At 36.2% G+C, this 26455-nt stretch overlaps 2 protein-coding genes across 3 annotated transcripts; both read right to left on the bottom strand.

The window, feature by feature from the left end:
- Positions 1 to 1309: 1309 nt before the first annotated feature.
- LOC306866988 (apoptosis inhibitor 5-B-like) lies at positions 1310 to 12734 on the bottom strand. 2 transcript variants are annotated; one of them, XM_079412457.1, is made up of 14 exons: positions 12425 to 12734; positions 10837 to 10998; positions 10630 to 10723; positions 10431 to 10496; positions 10127 to 10278; positions 5264 to 5470; positions 4797 to 4901; positions 4081 to 4170; positions 3776 to 3954; positions 3300 to 3393; positions 3061 to 3117; positions 2887 to 2972; positions 2659 to 2801; positions 1310 to 2576 (listed from the first exon to the last, which is right to left on the bottom strand). In XM_079412457.1, exons 1-14 carry the CDS (start codon positions 12494 to 12496, stop codon positions 2497 to 2499), a joined length of 1587 nt encoding a protein of 528 aa, XP_079268583.1. In that variant the 5' UTR covers positions 12497 to 12734; the 3' UTR covers positions 1310 to 2496. The 2 variants fall into 2 exon arrangements, with proteins under 2 accessions (XP_079268583.1, XP_079268582.1); XM_079412456.1 differs by having other exon boundaries at positions 5243 to 5470; positions 12425 to 12720.
- A 2752-nt stretch (positions 12735 to 15486) lies between these two features.
- Positions 15487 to 25127, bottom strand: LOC306866862 (proline-rich protein 5-like). The gene is made up of 9 exons (XM_079412261.1): positions 24927 to 25127; positions 22372 to 22519; positions 20451 to 20531; positions 20110 to 20158; positions 19235 to 19292; positions 19014 to 19105; positions 18788 to 18922; positions 17238 to 17358; positions 15487 to 16347 (listed from the first exon to the last, which is right to left on the bottom strand). The coding sequence occupies exons 2-9, from the start codon at positions 22488 to 22490 to the stop codon at positions 15968 to 15970; spliced, it is 1035 nt and encodes a 344-aa protein (XP_079268387.1). The 5' UTR covers positions 22491 to 22519; positions 24927 to 25127; the 3' UTR covers positions 15487 to 15967.
- Between the last annotated feature and the right edge of the window lie 1328 nt (positions 25128 to 26455).

Genomic DNA, 26455 nt, shown 5'->3' with positions numbered 1-26455 from the left:
GTAAACTATTAAATTATATTTGCTCAGGAATTGGACTACGCTGGTCACGCTTTATGCTTTTAATTCTCTAAAAAGAATCGGTTCATAAGAGTCATTTGCTCAGGAATCAAACTACACTGATCATGCTCTATGCTTATAAAAAACTAAAATGAATCGATTCGTAAGAGTCTTTAATTCGGGAATCGGACTACACTGGTCGAGCTGAGTGCTTTTAATTCACTTAAAATAATCGGTTCACATGAGTCATTTAGCTGGAAATCCGTCTACACTGACTTCCTAATGAAGAACCGACTAATTTGAATCTTTAGAAAATCGCACTACACTGCTCGCGCTGTGTTATTCCTTCAGGGATCTGACTACTCAGTATGTTACAATGAGTATTGGTGTTGTGGTTAATAGCAATGCTTGTAACAGTGTCTAGTATTAATATAACAGCTTCGCATCGGCGGGAGAAAAAAACATGCACGTTCATAAACGGATACCGGAACAGTTTGTCATGAAAATGATTTGGTTCCGGTATTTTATTCCTTAATCAAACAGAGAGTCTTGTGAAACCTGCTAGTTAAGGATCTGGGCTGTATTTAAAAGGCACAGTCGTTAATTAGTCGACTTGTTGTGGTGGTTTTCCACTGCCCCACCTGCTCACTGCAGTACCATAGTGTTTGATATCGTACGCTTGTTGTTCCTCTTGATTGGTCCATCGATTAATCACGTCTTACAGAAATAGCCGATCACTATCAGACGCCTACTGTTGCGTCCCGTCTGTTGTCGTGCCGCTCTTTAATCCTCCCGGTCTTGTTAAACGCCAAAAACAAAGCGCGTCTTTTTAACACGATCAGAATCACAAAGAGAAGGTCTCTTATTCAGTCACTTTGTCTCTTTCGGAGAGCGCGTGTGGAGCTGAGGAGGTACAGTGACTGATTTGGGAAATACCTAGTCACGAGCAACCGGCGCCGGTGTGAGAGCGCCACCTAGCGCTCAGTGAACACACCTGTTGAAGTGCGTGGGGGGGGGACTCGATAGATTTAACCCTGAAATCCGTCTGTGTAATGTTTCTTTTGCTATAAACCTCACGAGGCGGTTATTTCATCTGACGTAGCCATAATTAGGCATGCGTTAATCATTTTTATTGTCGAAACTGATTTCTCTCATTATCTTTATGTGATTAAGTTAGGTTAATATTTTTATTCTCTTACTCTACCCCTAAATTTAACCCTCAACACAAAAGTTTCGCATTTTTAGGTTAAGACATTTCGGATTTTACCATATTTAAAGGGATACAATGAAGGCAAAATCTCTCACACACAAAATAATTAAAATGTTTTGACATAACGGTCTAATTGCATCTCGTTTGTGATGCATGTATAAAGCCTATGTATTTTAGGGTTAAAAAAGAGATATGAACAATAATGGCTAAATGCACAACACTTGCATTTTTTTATTACAAATTAGATTATTAGAGAAAAAGTAGATTCAAATAACATTTAACAATTAGAAGTTCCTAGTCATGTTTTGAATGTGAATCTGCTTTCTTGGTTCCAGACTGTGGACTTACATGGCCATCTAGTGGTGAGATTCTTCTATATGAACTAGTTTCAGTTTTAAGCACATGAATGCTGGTAGCGAATGTGTGAAATGCTAAATTCATGGCATCTTTGGTATTGCCTAGGTTTACTAAATATTCATATTAAAATCAACCAATGAGAATCTGTTGAAAAAGGCAAAAAGATTTAATGTGGGTGAAAAATCTTGAAAACCAACAGCTGTAATGCATAAATGTCTGACTTCCTTCAATCAAAAACGTTTAAATAACTCCTACAAACTAAGCATGCACAATGTTTGAAATCGAAAGTGAACTCAAATCTATGCAAGCAATATTTGAAAACGATTGGTTCCTTAAATTGTAGTAGTTTGAAAAGACAAGGCAATCCTACTCTAAAAGGACAATTTCCGTGGAATATTTAACTTATCTTTTAACTTAATATAATCAAGTTAACAAACGAACATCAGGGCATAAGGGGTGTCATACAAACTTAAATATTTATGTCCTGAAATAAGAAAGACAGCATAAGATTTGACCCACACAAGTTTGATAAAATTCAGAAGGATATTATTTTTACTTCTTACAAATCTGTGATTTTTGATCCAACAAAACTCTGAAAAAATTAAAAAGTTAAAAAAGAAAAGATACAAAGGATGCATGTCACATACAAAAACTCTTAAAAAGAAAATACACCTTGGCAGTTTTTTGTTCCACAAAGATGATCCAGAAAGAAAAACAACCCACACATTTGTAACCAACGGGATAACCAGTGACAGGAGGATGTGAACGGATTTTCAAAAACACACCCAAGAATAAAAAGAAAAAATGTGGAGAGAAAAGGATGAATGGAGGGCTGGGAGATGCAAGAAGGACCAGATGGGAGAAACTATGTGAGAGATATTTTTGTGTTGTGGTAATGCAGTTGCATGGGTATAGAAGCATATGCAGTCCTCTTAATAAATCCGGCCTCGGCTTCTGTTTCCTCTTCCTCCGAAGCCCCGTCCTCGGCCGCCCCTGAAGCCTCCTCGTTGTTCTGAGGGCACAGATGAGATCAGTTATATACACAGATACTAATTCATATAGTACTACAGAATAGGCTTTGCTAAGATAATCACCGTAAGAGAAGTTCCCAATGCTGGCGCTGTATTTCCCGCTGGGCGGATTGTATATTTGTCGGGCGTCCCTCCTGGGCAGATTTGTGGGAAGCTTCTTTGTCGCTGCTGTTGCCCCGATGTCTTCTCCTGACTGCCTCTTTTGGCTGGAAGATATACAGAGATCATGGCAAAAACGTTAATAAGCAGACGAAACGTGATCTGAATGTCTAGGCTGATCTGTTCACGTACCCGATTGCTGCTACCTCTGTCTTCTGCACTGGTTTCCAGGACAGAGTGACTGTGCTTTTATAGGATGGAGGGTTATGGAACAGATCCTGGAGAAGATAGAAGAAAAGAAATGAGATCAAAATTTGACATAAAACGGCAAAGACTTTCAAAAGTGAGAGAATTCAGGAATGTTACCTTGATTAAAACATTAATGTTGTTGGTGATCTTCAAAGCCACAACTTTGATTTTATTCTGTGAAGAAACAAAATTAGAAAGCATTCGACATCTTTCATCATACTTTTCCAGGGATTTTGAAACGCATTAGGTAAAGCTGACAAATGAAGACCTTGGAATTGCAAATAAAAAATAAATAAATACCTTTATTTCTATTACCTCTACAAAGCAAAGATCACTAAAGAAATATAAAATCATACCTCCTCTGTCTTTAGTGCATCTCCAGTCTTGCCTTGCAAAGCAACACGCAGTTGTCGAATATATACTTGGAGCCCCCTTGCAAAGTACTGTAACCTGTGAAATAAACAAAACGAAAAAACAAATAAGTTGAATGGACACTGTTCACCTGCCCTTCACAAATGAATGCAATCAATCTTTTTAAAAGTCTCTTATTCTCACCAAAAATACTGTAAAAAGAGAAATATTGTAAAATGTTTTTCAATATAAAATATTCTGCTTTCTATTTTAATATAATTTAAAAAGTAATTTATTTCTGTGATGGCAAAGCTGAATTTTCAGCATCATTACTATTATTGTTGTGGTAGTGAGAATCATGAAACTCCATTTGTATTGGTACTATTTAATTTTTCCATATAAAGACCCTAATAATGACGCAAATGTTTCAAAATTTCAAATGCGTTCAATCATCCTTTTGATGATTAATATGAGATCTGACCGGATCTTGAAGTCCTTCAGCTTCTCTGCGCTGATTTTGTCGATGAGAAAGTCAGGTAGTTTTTTGCCCAGCTGATGGAAGCTGAAGAGCAGACACTCCACGTAGCTGAACTGCAGCTTGGGCTCTTCATTGGCTGCGTTCTCTCCGTTCTCCTCCTCTGGAGGCAGGGGCATGAACTCCTGGAGACATTAGGAGACAAAGAGAGGCAGAATAACAGCATGAGAGGATATTTAACGACAAAGGGACTGGAGTGGAAAGCTTTCTAAATTCTTGTGTGAGGTCAGGAATTCAACGTATTCCTTTACCAATAGCTTCTCAAACAGCATGTTGAGATTGACCTCCAGTTTGTCCATGTCACCACAATATGGACTCATCTCTGCTAATAACTTAAGTACCTGCAAAGTAGAAAATAGTTCATTTTCCGGCATTCTAAAAATGTCTGGGCCAAAAAAAACCAAACCAACAAACAAGTATTCATGTTAGAAAAAGACTCATAGACAAGCTTAAAGGGATAGTTCACCCAAAAATGAAAATTCTGTCATTTATTACTCAGCCTGATGTCGTTCCAAACCCGTAAGACCTTCGTTCATCTTCTGAACACAAATTAAGATATTGATTAAATCCGAGAGCTCTCAGACACTCTTCATAGACAGCAACACAAACTGCAATGTTTCCAGGTCCAGAAGCGTAGCAAGGACATTGGTAAAATAGTCACAAAAAGTATTCACACAGCTTTGTAAAATTACAGTTGAACCCCTGATGTCACATGGACTAATTTACCGATGTCCTTGCTACGTTTCTGGATCTGGAAACATTGCAGTTGTGTTGCTGTCTATGGATGATCTGAGAGCGCTCGGATTTAATCAAAAATATCTTAATTTGTGTTCAGAAGATGAATGAAGGACTTATGGGTTTGGAAGGTAATTAATGACAGAATTTTCATTTTTGGGTGAACAATCCCTTTAATATGCAGAAGCTATTTTGACCATGATTTTTCCATGACTCCCAGGATGATACACACCTCCAGCTGGATGTCCAATTCTGCTATAGGGCTGGTGAGCAGACTGAGGTTGGGCAGAACAGATTCACAGAAGTATGTCACAAAGCGAGTAGAATGCACATTTTTCTGGAGAAGAGGAGGAGAAAACAGTGATGCTATGCACCATTACAAGTGCAACATGCTCATGGAAGACAGGACAAAAACTTCAAAATGGAAAACATACATGAAAGCACTAACAATAAAACAAAAAAAATATTAATAAAAACAGAATTAAATGACAAAAATAAAAATGCTGTTCTGTGAAATGTTGCTTATATAAATAAAAAAATTTTTCTTCTCTCATTAGGATTAAAGATTGGCACTTCATTTTGTGAACAATTCATTCAGGCATGCAAGCTTTTGTCAGAATGTGACAAAAATACAACAGCTGAATATTATTGGAGAAATATTCTGATATTATTGCTGACCGTTGCTGTGGTTTCACTCACAGAAAAGAGTGGTAAGGCCTGGCGCGTGCACTGCAGGAGCCGGTCGACGCTGTCTGCATCTGCGGGGTTCAGCACCTGCTCCAGGAAAGCCTGCTCCACCACCAGCTCCACCAGCTGCTGCCGCCCGCTCACAGTCTGCATGCTCTTCAGCCCAGACAGGATACGCATCAGAAGCACAAACTCCTCCCCCGTCACATCCTCTAGGACCTAAGTGGAAGACAGAATGACAGGTCAAGTGTGAGAATGACTAACGGCCACAAAAAGCTTTTTGATATTATGTGGTGCAACCAATAAAACGTGGTGGAAATAACATGCAGCAAAATAAATAAATAAAAACAATTGACAAGACAAGGTTCGCTCAGGTTATAAAATGTCAGGTGGAGGGATGGGCATTTCAGGCAAAAATAATATTCGAAAATCACCTGGTATTATTCAATTATTCGAAAATCGCACCCCTTCCCCACATGCACACACGTGATTAGGACAGGACAACTTTACATGGCCGCTCAATATGATGTTAGCCTAGCGAAATGTGCGCTATTGAAGTGTTTGTGTGGAGAGTGGAAGCTGAATAGGTCAGACGCTGCAGGACAGACGCCGGTGCGCTCACTTACTCTTAAAATCTCAGTAATTTTGGTCATACAGATAAAAGTAGCCCAATACATCTTTCGAATCTGTAAAGACTAAGTTTATTTGTGTGCACTGAGAATAACAATGAAACGTTGCAATTTAAAGCAAACAGGATGCGCTTTAGGTAGGGATGAAATATTTAATACCGAAACTCGGTATTAAATCGGTCTCGGGGCTAAATTATGAAAGACCGGAGTATCGATAAGCTCTGACGTTATCGGTACTTCTGTCGGTATTGGAGAAATTAAGAAAACACACATACATTTATTGTTGCGCTCTCTCTCTCTCTCTCTGTTTTTATGTGCAATAATATTAAAACATTTGTCTATGATGCATTTTTGCTATGCGCAATTCAGAAGCCAGATCGCGCTCACGCAGAGGAGCTTCAGCACAGGCAACATGAAAGTCCTGTTTAATTATGATAGAAGAGAGAACCAACTATTCAAACATCTGCTCACACTTTAGGCCTGTGGCTGTTATATTAAGCTAAGTATTTTTTTTGAGCTTCGGGCGCGTCGAAATAACACACAAAAATATGGCAAAAAATACACACACAATGTGTCAAAATGGCCGGTTATGAGAGTCTTCACTTTTATGTTTTAAGTGGACGAGAACAGCTGGGAGAAAATCCGATGTGTGTCAGTATATTGTATTTGTCAGTTTGTTTTACTTTGTTTCTTTGTTCATGTTGTTACTGTATCTTATCTTATGTATATAAAACACTAAAAATACCTGCACACTGGTGCATTTACAAATTGATGAAGTGCAGGCATTTTTAGTGTTTTATATACATAAGATAAGATACTGTAAGAATATGAACAAAGAAACAAAGTAAAACAAAAGGTACCGATAAGAATACCGTTAAAGTACCGGATCGATAAGCAGTATCGGTAAGAGTAGTAATACCGTTAAAACCTTAACGATACCCATCCCTAGCTTTAGGTCTCTGTGAACTTGAGCGAGAAACTTCGAAACTCTGTCTTTGAAAAAAATATCTATAGAGAGTGAAACATCTACTTTCAAAAAGTAAAAAATTCAAATAGAAAACGTGTGTGTTAGCATGGATGATTTACATGAAATTTAATGTGTGCAATGCACACTGTGCAAAGCTGGCTTTCAGTTCAATATAATAAAAAAAAAAAAACTACATTTTGGGTTATTCATTCATTTAAGGTGGGCACGCTGTGATCTGTACTATATTTATTTACTGTAACTGACAGATTTTGTCCAAAAACAAAAAACAACATGGGAGTGGGAGGGAATGGGAGTCATTCTTCCAGGAATGGAACGGGATGGGATTTTCCCCAGTTTTTTTTGTGGGATTGGGACGGGACGAGATTTTTTTTTGTGGGAGTGGGACGGGAGAGGTTTGAAAATCCACTCCTGTGTCACCCTCTAGCACGCACAGGCTACAGTACACTACATACCCATAAACAGAGAGAGAGAGAGACCATTCACACTTTCAATCTGTATGTTAACAAACTGTTTAATTCATTAGGGAATAGGCTCTTAACAAACTATAATGATTGTAACGTGCTGAAACATATTAACATAATATAATCGAATGTACGGCACTTATTAACAATAGTCTATCGATTAGTATAAAACAACTGCTCATAAGGCTAGGACATCAAAAATTAACACGAACATCCCAAATAGCAAGCACATTCGGGCCAAATCCGACTGAAATGCGGCACTGTTTGCTCAGTCTCGGCATAGGTGGGAAGATAATGGGCCAGAGCCGTACCGACTCTACAAACCACTTCTGACTGACTGACAGGACTTTTTTCTATGGTCCGATCTCGATTGAAAGCTCCGCACTGTGTAGTTCAATTTGTCACAGGGGGGCCACTGCTAGCGATAGATCAGGGTTATTCAATTGGCGGCCCGCCAATCATCTTCATCCGACCCGGGGGAAAGGTACGTGCAGGTCGCACACACGCCTCGAATAGTTTTTGCACTAATTAGTTTGTCCACAAGGTGGCAACACTGGCGCGGGCTGTTGTTTCACAGCCGAGAAAGAAAAGGAAGACACTCAACAACCACAATCTACAGAAGACCGCAACATCAATAGACTGCAGCGTTGACAAATGCTCATATAAGGGGGATATGAGATATCTGAAACTCGAGTTTAAACGAGTATAATGACTGTTTTATTGGCCATATCTTTTGGCGAGAAATAGTACAGAGACTGGACGAAGTTGATTATCAAAAGGAGTATAGTTTGAAAGGCTGCGCGTTCGACTGTCTGCATATGATGGTGAGCCGCTTCAGCAGACAAAGACGCACACAGTTATCTCAAAATGCGCGGTTATGGCAAGCTACCTCATAAACACGGTCTTAAATAAGTTATAAAGTCCTAAATGACTGTAAAGAGTTGGGAGAAAACTGAATGCGTGTCAGATCCGCGTCATGTGAATCAGGTTTTAAAGAAACAGCACTGCTCTTAAAGTGAAGTCTGTCATTGATGGAAATCAAAGAACAAAAGAAAAAGGAGAAATCACTCCACTCTAGTCGCTGATTAACTTTTGCTGTTTGAATAAAGATTAACTTATATACTTTTTATAGTTTATACATATACATACAGAACTTATACTTTATGTAAAGATTGTTTTAAGTTCACTTAAATTAAATTTTTTATTAGCCTATTAAAATGTTAAAAATAATGGCTTTCAATTATACTGTAATGTTGAATGGCTATAATTAATGGCTAAAATTGAGGGAAAATGCATTTAATAGAGATATCAGTAACATTATTAGTATCAATGAGACTGGCCTTCATTAATAGTAAGCTATTTAGTAAAAAGATGCCACTGAACTGTATTTAAAATATACCATCTTTATGTTGTTTCTACATCAATTTGAAGGTTCAATGTGAAATTATGACAACAAATATATTAATTTAATATGCAATTAATCGGAATTACAGAAAAATCTGTGATTAATTAGTTGTTCGATTGATAGCACTAATGTTAACCATTTATAGATGATATTGTTGTTTATATGCGTTTATTTTACAGCTGAATATGCTTTAATTTAATTTCTAATTTTATAGGCCCCCCCAAAAAGAGATTGGGAAGAAATGTAAACTAATCGAATAACCCTGCGCTAGATTAAGGAAATCAGCCGCCTGAGTTTTGAAGGTTAAATCCTGACGCAAATCTGTACGCGTGAGAAAGTGGTGTTCTTCTGTTGTCTATGACAGCTTTTAGGTGCGTTATTGGCAGCGCCACCCTCTGGTTACATGAACGTGTCACCACCACTTCAGCACCGAAAACATGGAGAATTATTGTCAAAACAATATATAAAAAATATTCAATAATCGTGACCCATCCCTGGTCAGGTGGTATGACTCAATTCATGATATGTTGTAGAATACTTAAATACAAAAATTTTACTTTTGTTTTTTTAAAATAAAGTATGTTATTACTTTTTATTTGATGGTTATGCCACATGGCATTTTTAAAGTAATTAACCTTAAACTTTTCAGTTTCTCCAAGACACAAAAAATGTGCACATGCATTTTAAACATTTAAACTAGTCGATAAGATTTTTGTTTGTGTTTGAAATGAATTAACACTTCTATTCAAGAATATTTCATTGATCAAAATTGAAAGAAAATACATTTCTAAAAAAATGATCACGGTTTCCACAAAAACATACAGCAGCAAATCAGCATGTTAGAATCATTTCTGAAGGATCATATGACACTGAAGACTGGAGTAATGATGCTGAAAATTCAGCTTTGCATCATAAGATATAGGGGTCGACCAATTATCGGCCTGGACGATTATTGGCACCGATATTAAGCATTTTTATGATAATCGGTATCGGTCATTTTCGGTCAGTGGCCCCACTTTTAACTCTCTCTTTATACATTACCCTTATTGTAGATGGATGCATGGGGGAAGACAAGAGTAAGAAGTGCAACCAACACTAGGGAAGGCCGTTTTTGTCAGAGCCCTTGTTATTCTTAATTTTGACATTCATTTTCATTTTTACACCAGACATGTATATCGGTTCAATATATCGGTTATCGGTCTACTTGGTCTGTAATAATCGGCCCTGAAAAACACATATCGGTCGACCCCTAATAAGATATGATGGAATATTACTATTTTTACTGATCAAATAATTGCAGTCTTAGTAAGCAGAAGAGACATCTTTCAAAAATACTATTACAAACCCCAAACTTCTGAGTAGTAGTGTATGTGTGGAAAATATAAATGATACCTTTTTTGTCTCTATGAAGACGTAATCCTCCACCTCTTTTGTCATTGTGTCATCTGGCATTGTTTTCAACTTAGTAGAGAGAAACTTAATTGCTCTCTCTCGAACAATATCTTCTCCTTGCAGGATCTGACTGAACAAGCCTCCCAAAGTTCCTGCAAAGAAAGACACCAGGGTCAAAAAAGACAATAACTTCATCTAGGCGGTCTTTTAGCCATCAACACAATAACAATCAGTAATTTTATCTGTAGAATTAACAGAAAACACATTCTAGCCATAAAGCATTGAGTGCATGATGAACAAATACCTTTGGCATCGATTTTGAATATGGAGATCAAAGCCGTGTTGACTTGATTGAATTCAGCAGAATCATCTAAAAGATATAAGAAATTACATTGATCAAACAGCTGGAAAAACAGTATGCTGTTTAAATACACTAATATATCCAGAAATGCAAGAACTTAACACTGCCTAAAAACCAGGGTCTTAGTAGATGTGAGTCCGACCTGTCTGCAGCAGCTGTGTGAGGATGTCTGCGACTCTGGGTAAATTCTCTCCTGATGCGAAACGGGGCAGTTCTTTGATAGCCTGCCTTCTGATCTATAATCAGGAAATCATGAAAGATGAAACAACAATGTCAAGATTTGTTTTCTGGTTTCACAGCCACAACATGCAAATCTCTGACATGAAGATAATGATGATGATGTACTCACAGACACATCCTCATCCTCACACAGATCAAGCTGTGCGTTGATGGCTGCATCGGCCAGTTCTGGAAAACTGCTGAAAAATTTTGGAATGAACTGTGCAGCCAGTCGCTTCTCCTTTGGACCTCCTTTAACGCCATCCAGAATGACCTGATAAGCATCTTTGTGCTGAAAAACAATGATAAAAAAAAAAGATCAAAATGTGACATCTTAGAATAATAATTAATGATAATAATAGTAAAAATAATATGTATAGTAATAATAATATATTTATGATAATTTTAACATGACATCTTAATGCATGGAGTTACGATTATACAATTATGATTATCGTACCTGTCAAACTATATAACTAAAATTCACTAAGGCTGCATTTACTTGACCAAAAAAAGTAAAAAACTGTAATACTGTGAAATATTACAATAAAATAGGTGTTTTTTTATTTAAAAATATTTTAACATGTAATTTGTTCCTGTGATGGCAAAACTTAATTTTCAGCAGAATTATCAATGTTTTCACAAAAATAATAAACTGCAAAAACAGTTTAACATTGCTAATAATAAGACCCATTTTTAATAATTGCAGACCAATAGTAATTTATTCAGCTTTGCCATCATATGAACAAATTACTTTTCAAAATATATTCAACCAAGAAACTGAAGTTGTCTGCACACTGGAAAAATACAATCAGACCAAAAATGCTCCATCAAAAATATATTTTATTTTCCATATGTAAAAGTGCAAAGTGTCTTAAAAACAACAAGCTTGGTTGATTAAATTTCTTTTGTTCACGCGCCTGACAATTCAGGTTTTTTCTTTCTTTTTTGAGTGTGCACAATTCCTGTTTGATTTAAAAAATATATTAAAATAGAAAACAGTTCTCCAAAATTTTAACATAAAAATATTACAGTGTTATTTTATTTTTGATCAAATAATGCAGTCTTGGTGAAAATAAGAGACTTCAGAAACAAACTTCATTAACTTCTGACTGGTAGTGCATACTTATTTATACAGACAGTAAAATCAAATTAAATGAAATATAATAGCACAAATAAAAACAAATGTAATATTAGCAAAAAATATTACGTTATATTATTATGCATTTCGTTTGATATTACACAACACATCTTATCCTTTTATCAGACTGTATGCTCCCATATTTGTATTATGTAAATTCCTCCCTCGTTCCTGATGCAAGCTTATCTTAAGCTGTTAATCATTCATCAGTTTTTCTGTGCGCAGGACTGCGGAGCCCCACATTCACAAACGCATTACGTACACAGCGTAACAGCAGCCTTCGCTAAACGTGATAGATTTTTCTTTAACAAACCTCAAATTTAACTAACGTACTTCATCAGACACAAACGCAATAAACCGTTTCTGCATGCACAGCTGCCCTAATAGCTCGCACATGGCCGTTAGCTTTTTCACTCAAAACCCCCAAACATTTCCAGTCAGCTATTAGCGCTAATATGCTAGTACGTGTGAGGAGGCCGCGTAGAGCCTTTAAAAGAATAAAACCCCTCTCAAACTGAATATCTAACGAGTACTTCTCTTTCAGACGGACAACACAGAGATATGAGGCGTTGTTTACTTTGCTGAGATCCTCTTTCTCGTCGGCGAGGATGCCGTAGTTACGATAGAGGTCCTCCACTGTCGCCGCCATCAGCGTGTCTGACTTCAGCGAGGGGTTTCAATGAATAACGGCACTTCTGCTGCTCCTCCTGCGACGCTTCCACTGTATCCGCTCCAAATGTCTCCAAACGCGTCGCGGTGTTAAAGCACAGATGTGGTGTAGGCTGGAGTGGGATGTTATTTTGGAAGCGAGCGTTGCTCTCGCGTGTAGTACGCCAGCTTGGGTTTGTTGCTCTGTGCGGCGGCGGCGGGAGGAACGCTTCTTCGACGCTTTTGGGAGATGATTGACAGCGCCCCTGGGAAAGAGCGCCATCTGCTGGATCGGGTCCCTAATGCACTAACCATTGAGGCCCTATTGAAAGGAAAGGAAAGGAAAGGAACCTTTTGGTCCCATTGTACGTATTGATAAACCTTACACTGTTATTGATCCACTGAACCAACACAGAACTGACTTGAGCTAAATAATGCTACTACCAGAGGTGTAAAAAGTACTCAAAAACTTTACTCAAGTGAAAGTAAAGATACTCTGTGAAAATTTGATTCAATTAAAAGTACAAGTACCTGGCCAAAAACATATTTGAGTAAAAAATTACTACTTTAAATTGTACTCAACTATTAAAAAAGTAGAAGTACTTTTTTTTCTGACAGACATACAGAAGTTTGGGTAAAGGGAGAAAACGAAACAAAATGCAATGGCACAGGTCAAACACATATCTAGTGCAGTGATAACAATTAAAATGCAGCACAGCGGAAGACACACACACATTGCAGGAAAAGGGAAAACTTCATCCTTTCCACCCTCATGCCATCCCATATATATATATATATATATATATATATATATATGGTGCCAGGTCTGAGTATTTCAAAAACTGCTGATCTACTGGGATTTTCACGCACAACCATCTCTAGGGTTTACAGAGAATGGTCCGAAAAAGAGAAATTATCCAGCGAGCGGCAGTTGTGTGGATGAAAATGCCTTGTTGATGTCAGAGGTCAGAGGAGAATGGGCAGACTGGTTCGAGATGATAGAAAGGCAACAGTAACTCAAATAACCACTCGTTACAACCAAGGTATGCAAAATACCATCTCTGTGAACTTACAACACGTCGAACCCTGAAGCAGATGGACTACAGCAGCAAAAGACCACACTGGGTGCCACTATATATATATATATATATATATATATATATATATATGAGAAGAATAAGACTGCCACTTAATGGAAAATGGGCTGTTTTAATTTATCGATTAAAACTAATAATAATAGACAAAATGCAATATAAGAGACAAAATTTAGTCATTCATTGTAGCATTAATCTGCTTTAAGAGATACAGTGGTGGCCAATTTTATTAGAACACTAGTATTATCACCAGCTAAAAAAAATGGTTTTAAGTCAGTTATTTCTATCTTTTGCTGTAGTGAGTCGGTAGGAAATATCAGTTTACATTCATTTAGCCATTAATTGTAATAATCCAGTAAGATTTTTGTTTGCACAAGGAGTCTGACAACAGCCAGTGCGCCACACAGAGATCTGATCATCATCCAGTCTGTCTGGAATGGCATGAAGAAACAGAACAAACTGAGACAGACTAAATCCAGAAGAACTGTGGCAACGTCTCCAAGATGCTTCAAGATACCTACCTGCAAAGCTACAGTAGTCTGTTAAAATAAGCACTTGTGTAAAATGCTGTAAAATAAGGATGCTGTCAAAAATAATGTCATAAATCTTTATCAATTAACTTCTATTAACTAAATTAAATCAACATTTGGTGTGAGCATCCTCTGTGTTTAAAGCAGCTTTTGCCCTCGGTGCACTTGCGCATAGTTTTTCAGGTAGCTTTGTAGGTAGGTTTCTTGAAGCATCTTGGAGACGTTGCCACAGTTCTTCTGGATTTAGTCTGTCTCAGCTTGTTCTGCTGTTGTCAAACAAAAATCTCACTGGATTATTACAATTAAAGTTTGGAAATGTAAACCGATATTTCCTACTGACTCACTACAGCAAAAGATAATAACTGATTTAATAACCATTTTTTTAGCTAGTGAAAATACTAGTGTTCTAATAATTTTGGCAACCACTGTATTAAACAAACATCTAAACTTCCAAGTGCTATAGCTGTTGGTGTGTGTGTGTGTGTGTGTGTATATTACACATACACACGCACACTACTCTCAGCTTTTAACTCTAAAAACAGAAATGTAAGAAACAAACAAATTTTTATTTATTTATTGTTAGCTGCAATCAAGTAAACCTTCCAGAAGATGGCATCAAAGACCACTAATTTTTTTTCTTACTTCCCATGTATTTGTGCCTGTTGTATTTCCCTATCTTCTTAATAGGAAAGCCTTACTGAACTAATCACTTCATATAAGATTACAGTGAACTTCCTTTCAGTGGCAGTCAGAGGAGGAACTTCCTCAATGAGTTTGGCTCCTTCTGCCAGATCTAAAAAAAAACAAACAAAACAAAAAACAGTAGCTGATATTTCCTTTTTTTTCTTACAGGCTATTTTGTTTTGATCATTAAGACCTTTTTTTTTATTATTGTGACATATACTTTCACAATTAAGCACATTTTCACTCCAAATTCTTATAATTTAATTAAAATTATTATTTAGTTTTAAAATATTCACATTACAAATACAACCAAGCTAAAGTAACCAAATAAAATCCAAAAATCAAACAAAACATTGTCTTTGATAAACACACAACCATCTGCTCCAAGGTCAAAAGTCCTTGTTTAGTACACTTGCAATAAAGCTCTTTGGCAGCTCACATTCTGAAACACCACCACAAAGGATTTCTGAGGTGATGTTGACGTTGAAAACCGCATCTAAAGCTCCTTAAAAGCTAATCTGCTGAAGGAACTGTATGCCAGAGCCACATAGAAATGCTCACAAGAACCTCTAAAGAGTTCAAAAACACGTTCTTCATTACATTTATTACTACAAAAATATACAACATAATTTGACACACACTGAATTAAGTTTCTTTTTTAATTATTATAAATAATTTTTTTTAAATATATACATTTCATAAAATAAAACAAAACATTCATAAAAGACTAAAAATCTTATTTTTCTTCATGTCAGCAAGTTTAGTTTCCACTACAACAAAATGAAACGGTAAGACCGCTTAAGAAAGAGAAGTTAAAGACATTTATTGTAAGGGAGTTCCGTTAGTTTGTCTCCGTATGGTTTCTACTGTACCGTTTGCTCACCGGCATACTTTCACATTGCTTTACCACCTCCACAACAGAAAAAAAGTGCGACTCTGGTGTGCTTTACAAGAAATGGCTGAAGCGAAACTTCAACTATCCTTCAAGCTCTTAAAAACAGGCTAAACTGACAGGCCAAACAGTATTTAGCACACAAAACAGCTCACATTTCCACAGCAGTAGAGTCCATATTGTATTAAGCCAACATGTTCTGGCTTGTCTCAGGTATCGTAACTTTACAAGATCTCAGTGGGCGTTTTGAGAGCGTGAGAGAGAGGCTTTTTTTAACTAGTAAGGCCACATTTGATCTCTGCAGTGCTTTGCCCTCGGAGGATTTCCAAGCCACCTGGCTGGGAGTCAAAAAAGGTGGGTTCACTGCAGAAAGTCTTAGGTGTCCTTTTGCTCTCTGTCTTGGTCATCCTGGCCGCTCCACTGACCTCCACTTTTTCTAAACACATCCTGTTTTTCATGGACAGGAGCTGGATGTCCGAATGCACATCGGCGACTGTATGGCGTCGGACACCACCGGTCCTTTCCAAATAGGCTTCACCCTCGTGTTCGATTAGAGGAGCCAGGAAAGACTCGTGGGCAAAATGTGTCACCGTAATCTCAGGTTGACTGAGGTGTGGAGTGGCAACCAACCTCAGGCCTTCCAGATGATCCTCTGCGGGGGAAGCGATTATGACGCTGGTTAGATTTAATGCCGACTACAACATGCATAAATTAGACTAGGGTCAATGACATATGAATATCTGCTGGTTTCACATGGGTTTGATAAACTTTTATACTGTTTTCAAGAAACGCTTATATTTATTTACTCTAAAAATGTCATTCAGCATAATCATCACTAAAATAACTAACTTTTTTTTTATTTTCCTGTTAGTGTTCCACAGTAACGCCCATCGTGCACTTTGTGTTTTGTTCAATTCTACGGTAATGGGGGTTTAAACGTTTTTAAATAAGTTTTTCAAAGTACACAGCAGTTTTTCCAAAATCACGAATTATTAATTCATAAACTTCAATAGGTTTTTGGGGAGTTGCACCACATGACATTTAAAAAACTTTAACTAACTTTGCGTTCTCATAAAAGATATATCATTGACTTATTTTTTTGTTGGTTAAACCATATGATTTTAACTCGCAAATAAACTTGTTTTTAAGTACTAATAAATAACATGAATTAATAGTGAAGCTGTTTTGTAAAAAAAAAAAAAAAAAAAAAAAAGGTTTTCTAATAAACAATATTAAAAGTTTAAGACAAGCTACTAAATAAATTATTCTTTTAATGAGGCTTTTGTCTTCATGATATTCCTTTTCTTTATGTTATTTGGACAGCTATACCAACCAGACAGATTTTACTTTAGTCCCTCCTTAAAAAACATCATACATTTTTAATTAAGGAATTTAAATTATGGTCATCATAAAGGTGTATTCAAGTTATTGTATGTACGAATCGATTTGTTAATGCTTTTTTGAATACATTAATTGACTCAGACAAAGAAAGGGCATGATGTCATTGACCCCCCCCAAAAAAAAAAAAATTTGAAAGAGCACCTGAAGAGGAATCACTAGGGTTCATGTAGAGGTAGTTACTCAGGTAGGGGGATATAACCATGTCCACTAGCCTCTCGAGCCGGAAGTACTCTTGCGTAGGTCCATTAGGCTCATGAATGCCCTGCTCCAAAAAAAAAAACATCATGAAAATAAGGATCCAATACAAAGAGCCGACAATTACTGCTGGTAGATGAATAGTTAAATATCTGGGTCCAATCCCAAGACAGCTGACAAGTGGGAGTAAATGAGGAACGGATGATGCATCAGTGTGCTTCATCACGATTATGCCCTTAAGCATGACACTGTATCCCTGCGGTACTCAGACTTGTTCTGGAACAAAGCTGACATTTCTTTTGTATGGAGGAGCTGTATTTGAAAAACGAATGCTGGGTCAAAGTGCTTGGTTTCATGGAGGCTCTTCAAATCTCATCTGAGATTACAGCAGCACAAAGCAGATCCATATATGTTCCCACGCCAGCACTCAGGGAATGCTCTCCCAATGTTCATTTATCTTCATAGCTCTGCTTCATATTCTCACCTGTGCATTAACAACATTTTGCGTATGTTTGCTTAACCTTTGTCTCAGTGGTTGATTTTTATCAAACATACAACTTTTTTTCTTGTTATTTTAGTATTATTTATATTGTATTTTTTTGTTTTGAATTTAGCTTTTGAATTTTTTTATTTTCAGGTTTCATTTGAATTTTTAGTTTATGTGCTTTTTGTTTGTTACGTGCTTGTATTTAGCTTTTATTTATTGTTAGTTTAGTAGTTAAACATTTTTTTTATCAATAAGTTGCCAAAGGCAAAATGTTTCATTTTTCATCTATTTATTTTTGTTTTTTATTTTATTATTTAGTTTTACTTTTAGTTACAAATAACAATATATATCTATTTACATATAACTTTTATACAATTTTTTGAATTTACCTTAAAAATTACATTATTAGAATTATTAAGATCTGAACAGAGATATAATAAACAAACAATATTTATATTCAATATTATCTCAGTTGTGTCGTCATTTCTAAAACAACCATTTTTTCCATATGTTACTGATGAACACCTTTACAGCTCAAATAATGCATATTAATATATATATATATATATATATATTAATATAAGTGCGTTTATAAAATTTTAAGTTTCACATTTCTGCTTTTTTTTCTTTTTTTTTTTTACACAAACCGACTGCGTCTCAGTTGTGGCATCATTTCCACAAACAACTGCTATTTTTTAACCTAAAGTTTTATTTCAAATGTTACTGTACTTGGTTACCAAGGAGAAAAGACAACAATGTCAGTGAAGGGTGCGAGATGAAATATGAGAGACTTATTGACTTATTGTGCATCCTTTCTGTTCAAGCTGCCAAATTACTTTTGAGCATCTAAGACAAACAAATGCTAGTTCTAAAGCTATCAGGACCAAAACATTTCCAAAAATGTTTCAAATGTAATTTCCATCACAAAATTACAGATGTGGTGGAAATGTTCATGATGCATCATAAAATCGGACATTATTAGTGCACAAATGACCTAGTAAGAGCTCACCTGCAGGATCAGCAGCATCTGTGTGATTGGAGGAGGAAATGAGGAGCCCTGAAACATGCTCTCCATAGGAAGCTTCAACAGAACCATGTTCCTGAAGCCTAGTAGAGCCATTTGCCTCACAGTCAACTCCTGGCCCTAAACCCAGCCAAAAAACACCAGTCATCATAGTGTCGGTAACTCGACGCCAACCCACTGATTTGAATGGTAGGTGAGATCATTTTAATACCTGCACGGGGTAGAAAATAGCTTGAAGAGTTGGCAGGATGTCTGTGAAAAACCTCACCCACATCTCAGACAGCGCTTGGAGACGAGTCTCATCTGGGCATGAGAAATAAGACAAGAATGCAAGGAGCGATTGAATTACACGCATCTGTATAAAACCTTATTAGAGCTCACGCAGGCCATCAAATGCACCAATAAGACCTATAAAATGGGTTCAGCACTCACCGTTATGAAGCTGAATGTTCTCCAAAATATTCATCAGACCCTTATTCAAGAGCTGATCCTGGATAAAATGAGTCATGCAGGTACTTTAGAGAATATTCCAGATTCATTACAAGTTAAGCTCATTTGACAGCATTTGTGGCGTAATGTTGATAGCACAAAAAATAAATAAATCTGACAGTGAGTGAATGGGGTCAATTTGTAAATGCTGAAATATTTATTGTTTCAAAAGTACAGCCACAAGATATAAACAATATGAGAGTTAACATGATTTTAGTGTAAAAAAAAATGCTTACTAGAATTTTTTCATAACATAATACCAGAAAATAATGATTTAAAGACCTTTACAGCTCAATTAATAAATATTTAACATTAAGTATTAATATTAGTGCTTTTATAAAATTTGAAGTTTCACATTTCTGCTGTTTTTTTTGTTTTTCTTAAACAAAATAAAAGAGTACAACTGAACATTAACATAATTCCAAAAATGCTGTCAATTAAGTTTCCTAGTTCACAGTCAATGTCATTCACAGTTCTCTGGTCTTTAATAATGTTCTCAAAACTTTAGCACAAAAACGTTATTTATACATCATTCACGGAATGCTTTTTTTTTTTAGTTGGATGTTCATCTAACATTTTTTATCAGAATGTTCAGAAAACATTCAACTCTAAGAATTCCATAATGTTTGCAAAATGTTTGTATAACCAAGAAAAAATGTTTTTAAAACATTTAAAAAGTTAGCAAAATGTTCTTACAATGTATTTTTGTTAGCTGGGTTGAACCTGGAATATTTAAGATTTTTCATTTCTCATTAGGATAATTTCACATCAAATTCAACTATTTTTCATTATGTCTTCAGAACTGAAAAATACATTACCTGAAAGTATTCAGTGATAAATGATCCCAGCTCGGTCCTCAAAAGCCACCTGATAGAACAGGTAAAATAATCAGTTAGTTACACACACCCTTATAAACAAAAAAACGTTTTACTTTTTCTTTATTAAAAATAGTAAAAATCCTGTTGCCTGTCTGTAAAAAACTCACCAGCACAAAGCTAAAGTGTTGTGGGTGGTTGCCATTTGCTTGCTATGTGGTTGTTAAGTGTATTCTGGGTCGTTGCCTACTGGCATGAGTCAAAAATCTCTAATCTTGACTTGAAATCATTGTATAGGAAGTGAATGGAGTACATGGCTGCAATTCTCTGTATTACTTTCTTACCTTATGCTTTCGTTCAGGGTGTAGAGCTCATTGGCCTGTAGCCCCCCACCTCGGAAGACTTTAATTACAGCAGTTTGAACACTGCAAAACAGAAAAGACTCATTTTGTTGAGAAATCAGGAAACTAGGCCTCATTCAAGTGGCCTGATCGCTGATTTGCAAGCTAAGAAAATTCTATGCAAAGCATCCCCTTATATGCATAAAGACTTTGTAAAAACATTTCAAAATCCAGCTATTTTTTAGTGTCTATAGTCAGCGTTTTTGTCCGCTTGCCAGCAAACTTTCGCTGCCCACCGTCCAACCGACCACTTCTGACTAACATCCTGCTCTACACTTCATGAGAGAGGGGCAGAAGAGGTCCCATTTCCAAAAGGAAGTGGTAAAGGCAAAGGCTGCTGTCTGCTTCCTACTCCAACACCTTAAAAACGTGCTTTTCTAAGGGGGTTTTTCCCTAAAGACTAAATATGGCATGCAAAGTGAAATCATATATGACAAAGCAAGGTTTCACTTTTGAGTCAGAGGTACAGTGATCGTGAACACTGCCCTTTTTGACTCAAGTTTAAAGTTCAGGGCTTCCTAAAAGCAAATTTCAAAACTAAAGATGTTTTATTGTTTTGTTTTATCAATGTTTATCAAAAAATATTTGGATATATTTTTTTATTTATTACATTTCATGTATTTCTGCAATGATTTCTACAGTCAACTCTATGCATGAGAATGTTTTTAATTGCTGAAATAAAATTAAAATTTAAACTGAAAATTGCTTAATTTTGTCCTGATATCATAATGAAAAAATAACAGAAAAAATTAAGTTCTCACTAAAGAATTGAAAATAATTGAAATAATTAAAAAGAAAAGCAGTTTGGCATAATGTATTATTATTATTTTTTAGAAATAAACTTTAACAAAATAGCTACATTAATAATATTTTATGAAATTTTGAACACCAAATAAAAAACAAAAAACAGGCACACTCTTGAAACTATTTGACCTGTATGTGAAAAGATAAGGTTCGTTCAGGCTGTAAAATGTCATGTGATGCAGCTACCAAAAAATTAAATAACACTTATGAATTAATAATACTTGATATTTGTCTAATAACTTTTTTTTACCTTGAAGATTATTATATATTAAAAACGTTAAAAAATTGTTTTTAAGCTGTAAATGTATTCAAGGTATTATGAAAATATGTTATTACTTTTTAATTAATGGTTACTTGACAATCAGTAGATACTTTTGATACAAAAAAATGGTACAATATTTTTTCAAACCCATATGAAACCAACATAAAAACAGATTACATTTCTTATAATAATGTGCCATACGTGTTTTTATGACAATATAAGTTTAGTTCATTTTGTAAAGTCATGTGGTAGAACTCCTAAAAATGAATATTTATGAATTATTATTCATAAAAAAAATACTTTGACAAATTATATTTAAAGAAATTTTCAGAAAATGATGTGTACATTCACTTGTATTGAAGGAATAAGGAAAATACGTTATTAACTTTTACTTGATGTTTACACCACATGACAAGTTTTAACAGGTTAAATTAAAATTTTTCTTGAAAATAATTTAAAAGCTTTCCATCTCACATGAACTTGCCACGTGCTTTTAAGAGCAGCTTAGCTAAGATCAGCTTCAGGATGTAAAATGTCATGCGGTGCGACTCCCCCCAAAATGTAATAATATTAATAAATTAATAATTCATGATTAATGTCAAAATAAAATTGACCATGGAAAATATATTTAAAAATGTTTTTGAAGTTAACGATTAAATAACGGCAGCATTGTCATCTTTGAATGAACTTTACTTTTAAAAACTCTCGGTTGTGTCTATAAAAACCCCTCAAATCTCATGGCAATTAATGAAACAATGCCTTTTCTCTCTCTCATCCTTGGGAAAGGGAACCACCCACCTGTTCCAAACACTAGCGTTGGACAGCTGCAGTGTTGGCGAGCTGGCATGAAAGCGGGCGAGGTCGGACAGCACAGGCGAGCTCATGAAACGGGGCCTGGGCTTTCGGAATGACCCCATGGTTTAGTTGAGATGACAACAGGCACGTGCTAGAACAAATGTGAGAGACCAAAAGTCACGTTACAGGCAAAATTTCCCACAAGGTACACTGAAAGAGTGAGGCAAAGAATGCACGAAACAACCGCAAAGGCAGTTGTTTAGACTGTTCAGCTGTGGTGACTCATTTATATAGATGCCTGTGTCATAATGAAAGCCACACAGAACATCTACAACACAAACAAGTATACTTCCTTTGATGTGCAGCCTGACATGAGACTTCATGGTGAACCTATGGCTGCGCTACGCTCGTGCACAGAGGTATCTGATAATTGTGAAAATGGCAGGATGCTGTTAACCAGATGCCTGTATCAGATGCTGACACGTTCAAACAGCGCTCATCTTGGTTTCCTATGCACAAATGCTTTCCAGAATTCTGACTCAAGCTGTCTCGCTCACAAGCTGCACTCTTGACGGCATCACAACTTGATCCCACACACATCTGTAAACTTACATATTTATCCCATCTGCCTAATAATAGGTTCGGCCTGTTCCCACACTGGCAAAAACACTGCAGCAACTACAACTATGTTGCCATGAGAGGGCAAACAATGTCTCCAATTATAGGCTGCCTTTGTAAAGCCTGTGATGGGTTAAATTGGTATTTTATCCACCCAGCTAGAAGATGGCAATATCAGATGGCGCACCGAATCTGTTCCATTTGCTGCTAGAAAATGAGCTCATTCGCAGTCTAACATTCATGAATGAAAATTTTATGCATCCATACTCACCATCTGCTAATTACGAGGCCAAAAACAAGTCAGACTCCCACTGCAGTTGATTCACTCTATGCATAATTCGCATGAATTGAGTTTATGGGGCGCCTCTGGTCATAAATCACACTAACTAAGACATCAAGTTTCTGCCAGGCTCCTTAAGTATAATCTCATTCTTTCAGTTCTGGTATATTAATTTCTTCACCAAGGGCTTTGGTGAATTAGGACTTGGGTTGTCTGGTGAGATGGTTGACTGGTGAACTTCTAATAACAGACATGAGCAAGTACTCAGGCCAGTTAGGTAATGTAACTAAGGCTGCAGCATCTCAAAGCATGATCGGAGGAGAGTAAACAGCCTCATTTATCATCCGGGTTCAACTGCTGACCTGGCTTAAGTACATTAAGTGGACTCTCAAAGTCGACGTCAACTTTTTGAAAAGCCGTTTACACTGAGAACAAGAACTGGTTTTAAAGAGCTGGTGCATTTAAAGCATGTGTATGCTAATATAGTTATTGTTCTTGATGTTAACAGGTCTTTAAAGTCTTGTTTTTAAACACCTGTTTACGCCAATTACAATAAACGTAAAGTTTAACTATTGTAATTCAATGAGAACAGTTAAGTCCAGAATCAAGTGGCAGACACAGGTTGCCAGATTGAAGACAAACAAAAAGAATGAATGGAACTTACAAGGAAAGGTGATGAGTAAGTTGATGTAAGTTGTTTTAATACGCCTCTGGTCATAGAGGTTTTTATATGGATACAGAGGCTTTTTAGGTTTGTTTGCTGGCTTCCATGGCTGCAATACGCAGTATTTTCCGTGAACTGGCAACCTGGTGGGTCATAATATTTTTGGGTAATCTGGCAGTGGGCAGAATCGCACAGACCAAAACAAAACCTTCTGACAAAGAATGCACATTTCAAAGTAGAATAACTAGCTCTGTTTGTTTTTCTTAGAAACAAGTAGGCTATGTGAACTCAGCATGTTTCCTAAATATCTGCAAACATATTATGGTACTTTTATGCTTCAGTACAGTCAGTTCTTTCCAAACCATTTAAAGGAATAATTTACCCAAAAGTGTAATATATTTAGTCACCCACATGTCATTCCAGACTTGTATGACTTTTTTCTGTGGAACATAAAAGAGATATTTTGAAGGTGTTTGGCATCCACAACCAAACTGAACCTCGCTGACTTTCACTAAATAGACATTTTTCAAAATATCTTATTTCCTGTTCCACAGAACAGCATGAGGGTGAATAAATGGTTTTAATTATGAGTCAACTAACTACCCAGTATTTTTGCATTAAGTAAAAGGCAAAAATGCTTTCCCGAAAGGTACCTATAAATAAATGCCTAAAAATGTTGTCTAGATAGCCCACAACTTTTAAAGCACAGAACGAAACATCCCATATAAGTTATCTACTATGTCAGGGAATCAACTACAACTTAAGAATTTCATAAAAAATTTATAAAAAGTGAGCTATTCTCTGTAACACTACCTAAAAGCATTCATTAAGTACAGTAACTAACATTACTACATTAGTTAGAAAGTTAAAATGAGTAGTTCAAATGTCATTAAGTTCTACACGTTTCATTTATCTTCTCCACATCTTCTCTGGAGTATCCTCATTGACCTCCAGGATCTACAAGTCTAGTGGCTACTGAGTAAATGTTTCACTTACCAGCTTGTTCTTCTCAGTCCTAACTAAGAGTTAGTTTAGCCACATTGTAATTTCCGCCACCTTTCTCACACATTTAAACGCTCAATGCAACTTCGAATCCATAGGCTACCTTTAAAAACAAAACTTCAACCCTCAAGCCCTGTTTATCAACTAAGTATTTAGTCGGGTGAGAGAAGAAAGCAAGATGCTCCGCTAGCCTGTGGGCGGTCCATGGGAGGAGTTTACTGTAACTATCACACATGCAACAAGTGTGCTGTAGTGAGTCCGAGTCATTTCCGCGAATCGGTTCTCTCGAACAGCTCGGTTCACAAACATTAGAGTGATTCTTTCCCGTCCTGACGTTACAGCACGTGCAACGCATATTGCTGTTTATTACGTTTTCCGTCAAAGTTTAATGATTATTGCAATGTGTCACACACAGTCATTTAATGCATTTAGCCAATATTTAGGCTATATTTCTGAAAGTTATTGCGTTGATAAAACTTCTATACTATTATTTATAGCAGTCCTACGTTTTATTAAAAAAAAAATTACTTCTAGGCTATTCAATTAATTCATCAGTCAAACCTCAGCATCACTCCTAGCTCACACGGTTCTGACAAATAGAAGAGTCGATTCAATGAAGTTGACTCGAGAACCGTTTGGTTTTGTGAACTGATTCACTGAAAACATCCGACTCAAAAGAAAGATTCGTTCACTATTCGGTGTGTTCAACATTGTGGTCTGATGTGCGGCTGGCACGCATCGCCAATGTCTCCAGACTTTGGACCAGAATTGACCATGTTCATACTCTGTGGTTTCCTTTAATCCCCAAGCATCTTCACTATATATTTAAGTTCAAATAAGCAGTCCAAGACGACACGTTGACAAAAACTGTAGTCCATGTAAAGCTCCCCCACCCAAGATCAACTGCTGAGTCGCATACTGAATTTAGAAATGTAATTGAAGATTTGACATTGACAACATGATCATCTGGCCAGTAGCTACTGCAAAATGACCTTCTGTGCAAGATCCTCTAGAGGACAGTACTGCACTGCTCATGAGTTTTAGTAGCATTCGGCACATCAAAATTTCTCAACACATTGAAATGGTGAATAAATGAAAGGAGTTGTTCCCCTTTTCTTTCTCTCTTTTGCTGATTTACCATTTAAGTATCGATCTGCCTTTAAAGGAAAACCTACAGTTAGCATATGCAGGCACTGGATGATTTTTTTTATATATATATTTTTAAATTAGCCTATCATTTATATGCTTAACCTTTACAAAATGTTGACTGTCAGACTCAGAAGGTCAAACTAAATAATATATTTTATAATCAATTTATCAGCTTTATTCTGTAGCGAGGAAGTTATTTTCTGTGAATGTGCGAGACTTAAATAACTAGAGATAAAACAAAGTGCAGTAAATGGTCAAACTGTGGTCAAAATTAAGACAATACATTAAAATAATATGACAGGAAATAACAGTTTAAAATATCAAGCAGTATAACAAGTTCTTTGTCTGACTTTGTGTGATTTAATTACTTATTT

This window comes from Barbus barbus, assembly GCF_936440315.1.
Source record: "Barbus barbus genome assembly, chromosome: 48".
NCBI classification, from domain to species: Eukaryota; Metazoa; Chordata; class Actinopteri; order Cypriniformes; family Cyprinidae; genus Barbus; species Barbus barbus.
This window is presented reverse-complemented; position numbering and strand designations above follow the sequence as displayed.

Bases quoted from the DNA above. Each gene is read 5' to 3' on its own strand.
- LOC306866988 (XM_079412456.1), bottom strand. From the start codon at position 12,496: ATGGCGGCGACAGTGGAGGACCTCTATCGTAACTACGGCATCCTCGCC. The intron at 10,497-10,629 runs GTCGGACTCACA...TATATCTTTTAG, and splicing joins CACACAGCTGCTGCAGACAG to ATGATTCTGCTGAATTCAAT. The intron at 2,973-3,060 runs GTAACATTCCTG...TATCTTCTCCAG, and splicing joins ACATTAATGTTTTAATCAAG to GATCTGTTCCATAACCCTCC.
- LOC306866862 (XM_079412261.1), bottom strand. From the start codon at position 22,490: ATGGGGTCATTCCGAAAGCCCAGGCCCCGTTTCATGAGCTCGCCTGTG. The intron at 18,923-19,013 runs GTATTAAAATGA...GGCTGGGTTTAG, and splicing joins CTATTTTCTACCCCGTGCAG to GGCCAGGAGTTGACTGTGAG. The intron at 16,348-17,237 runs GTGCTCTTTCAA...CTTCCCCCGCAG, and splicing joins CCCTAGTGATTCCTCTTCAG to AGGATCATCTGGAAGGCCTG.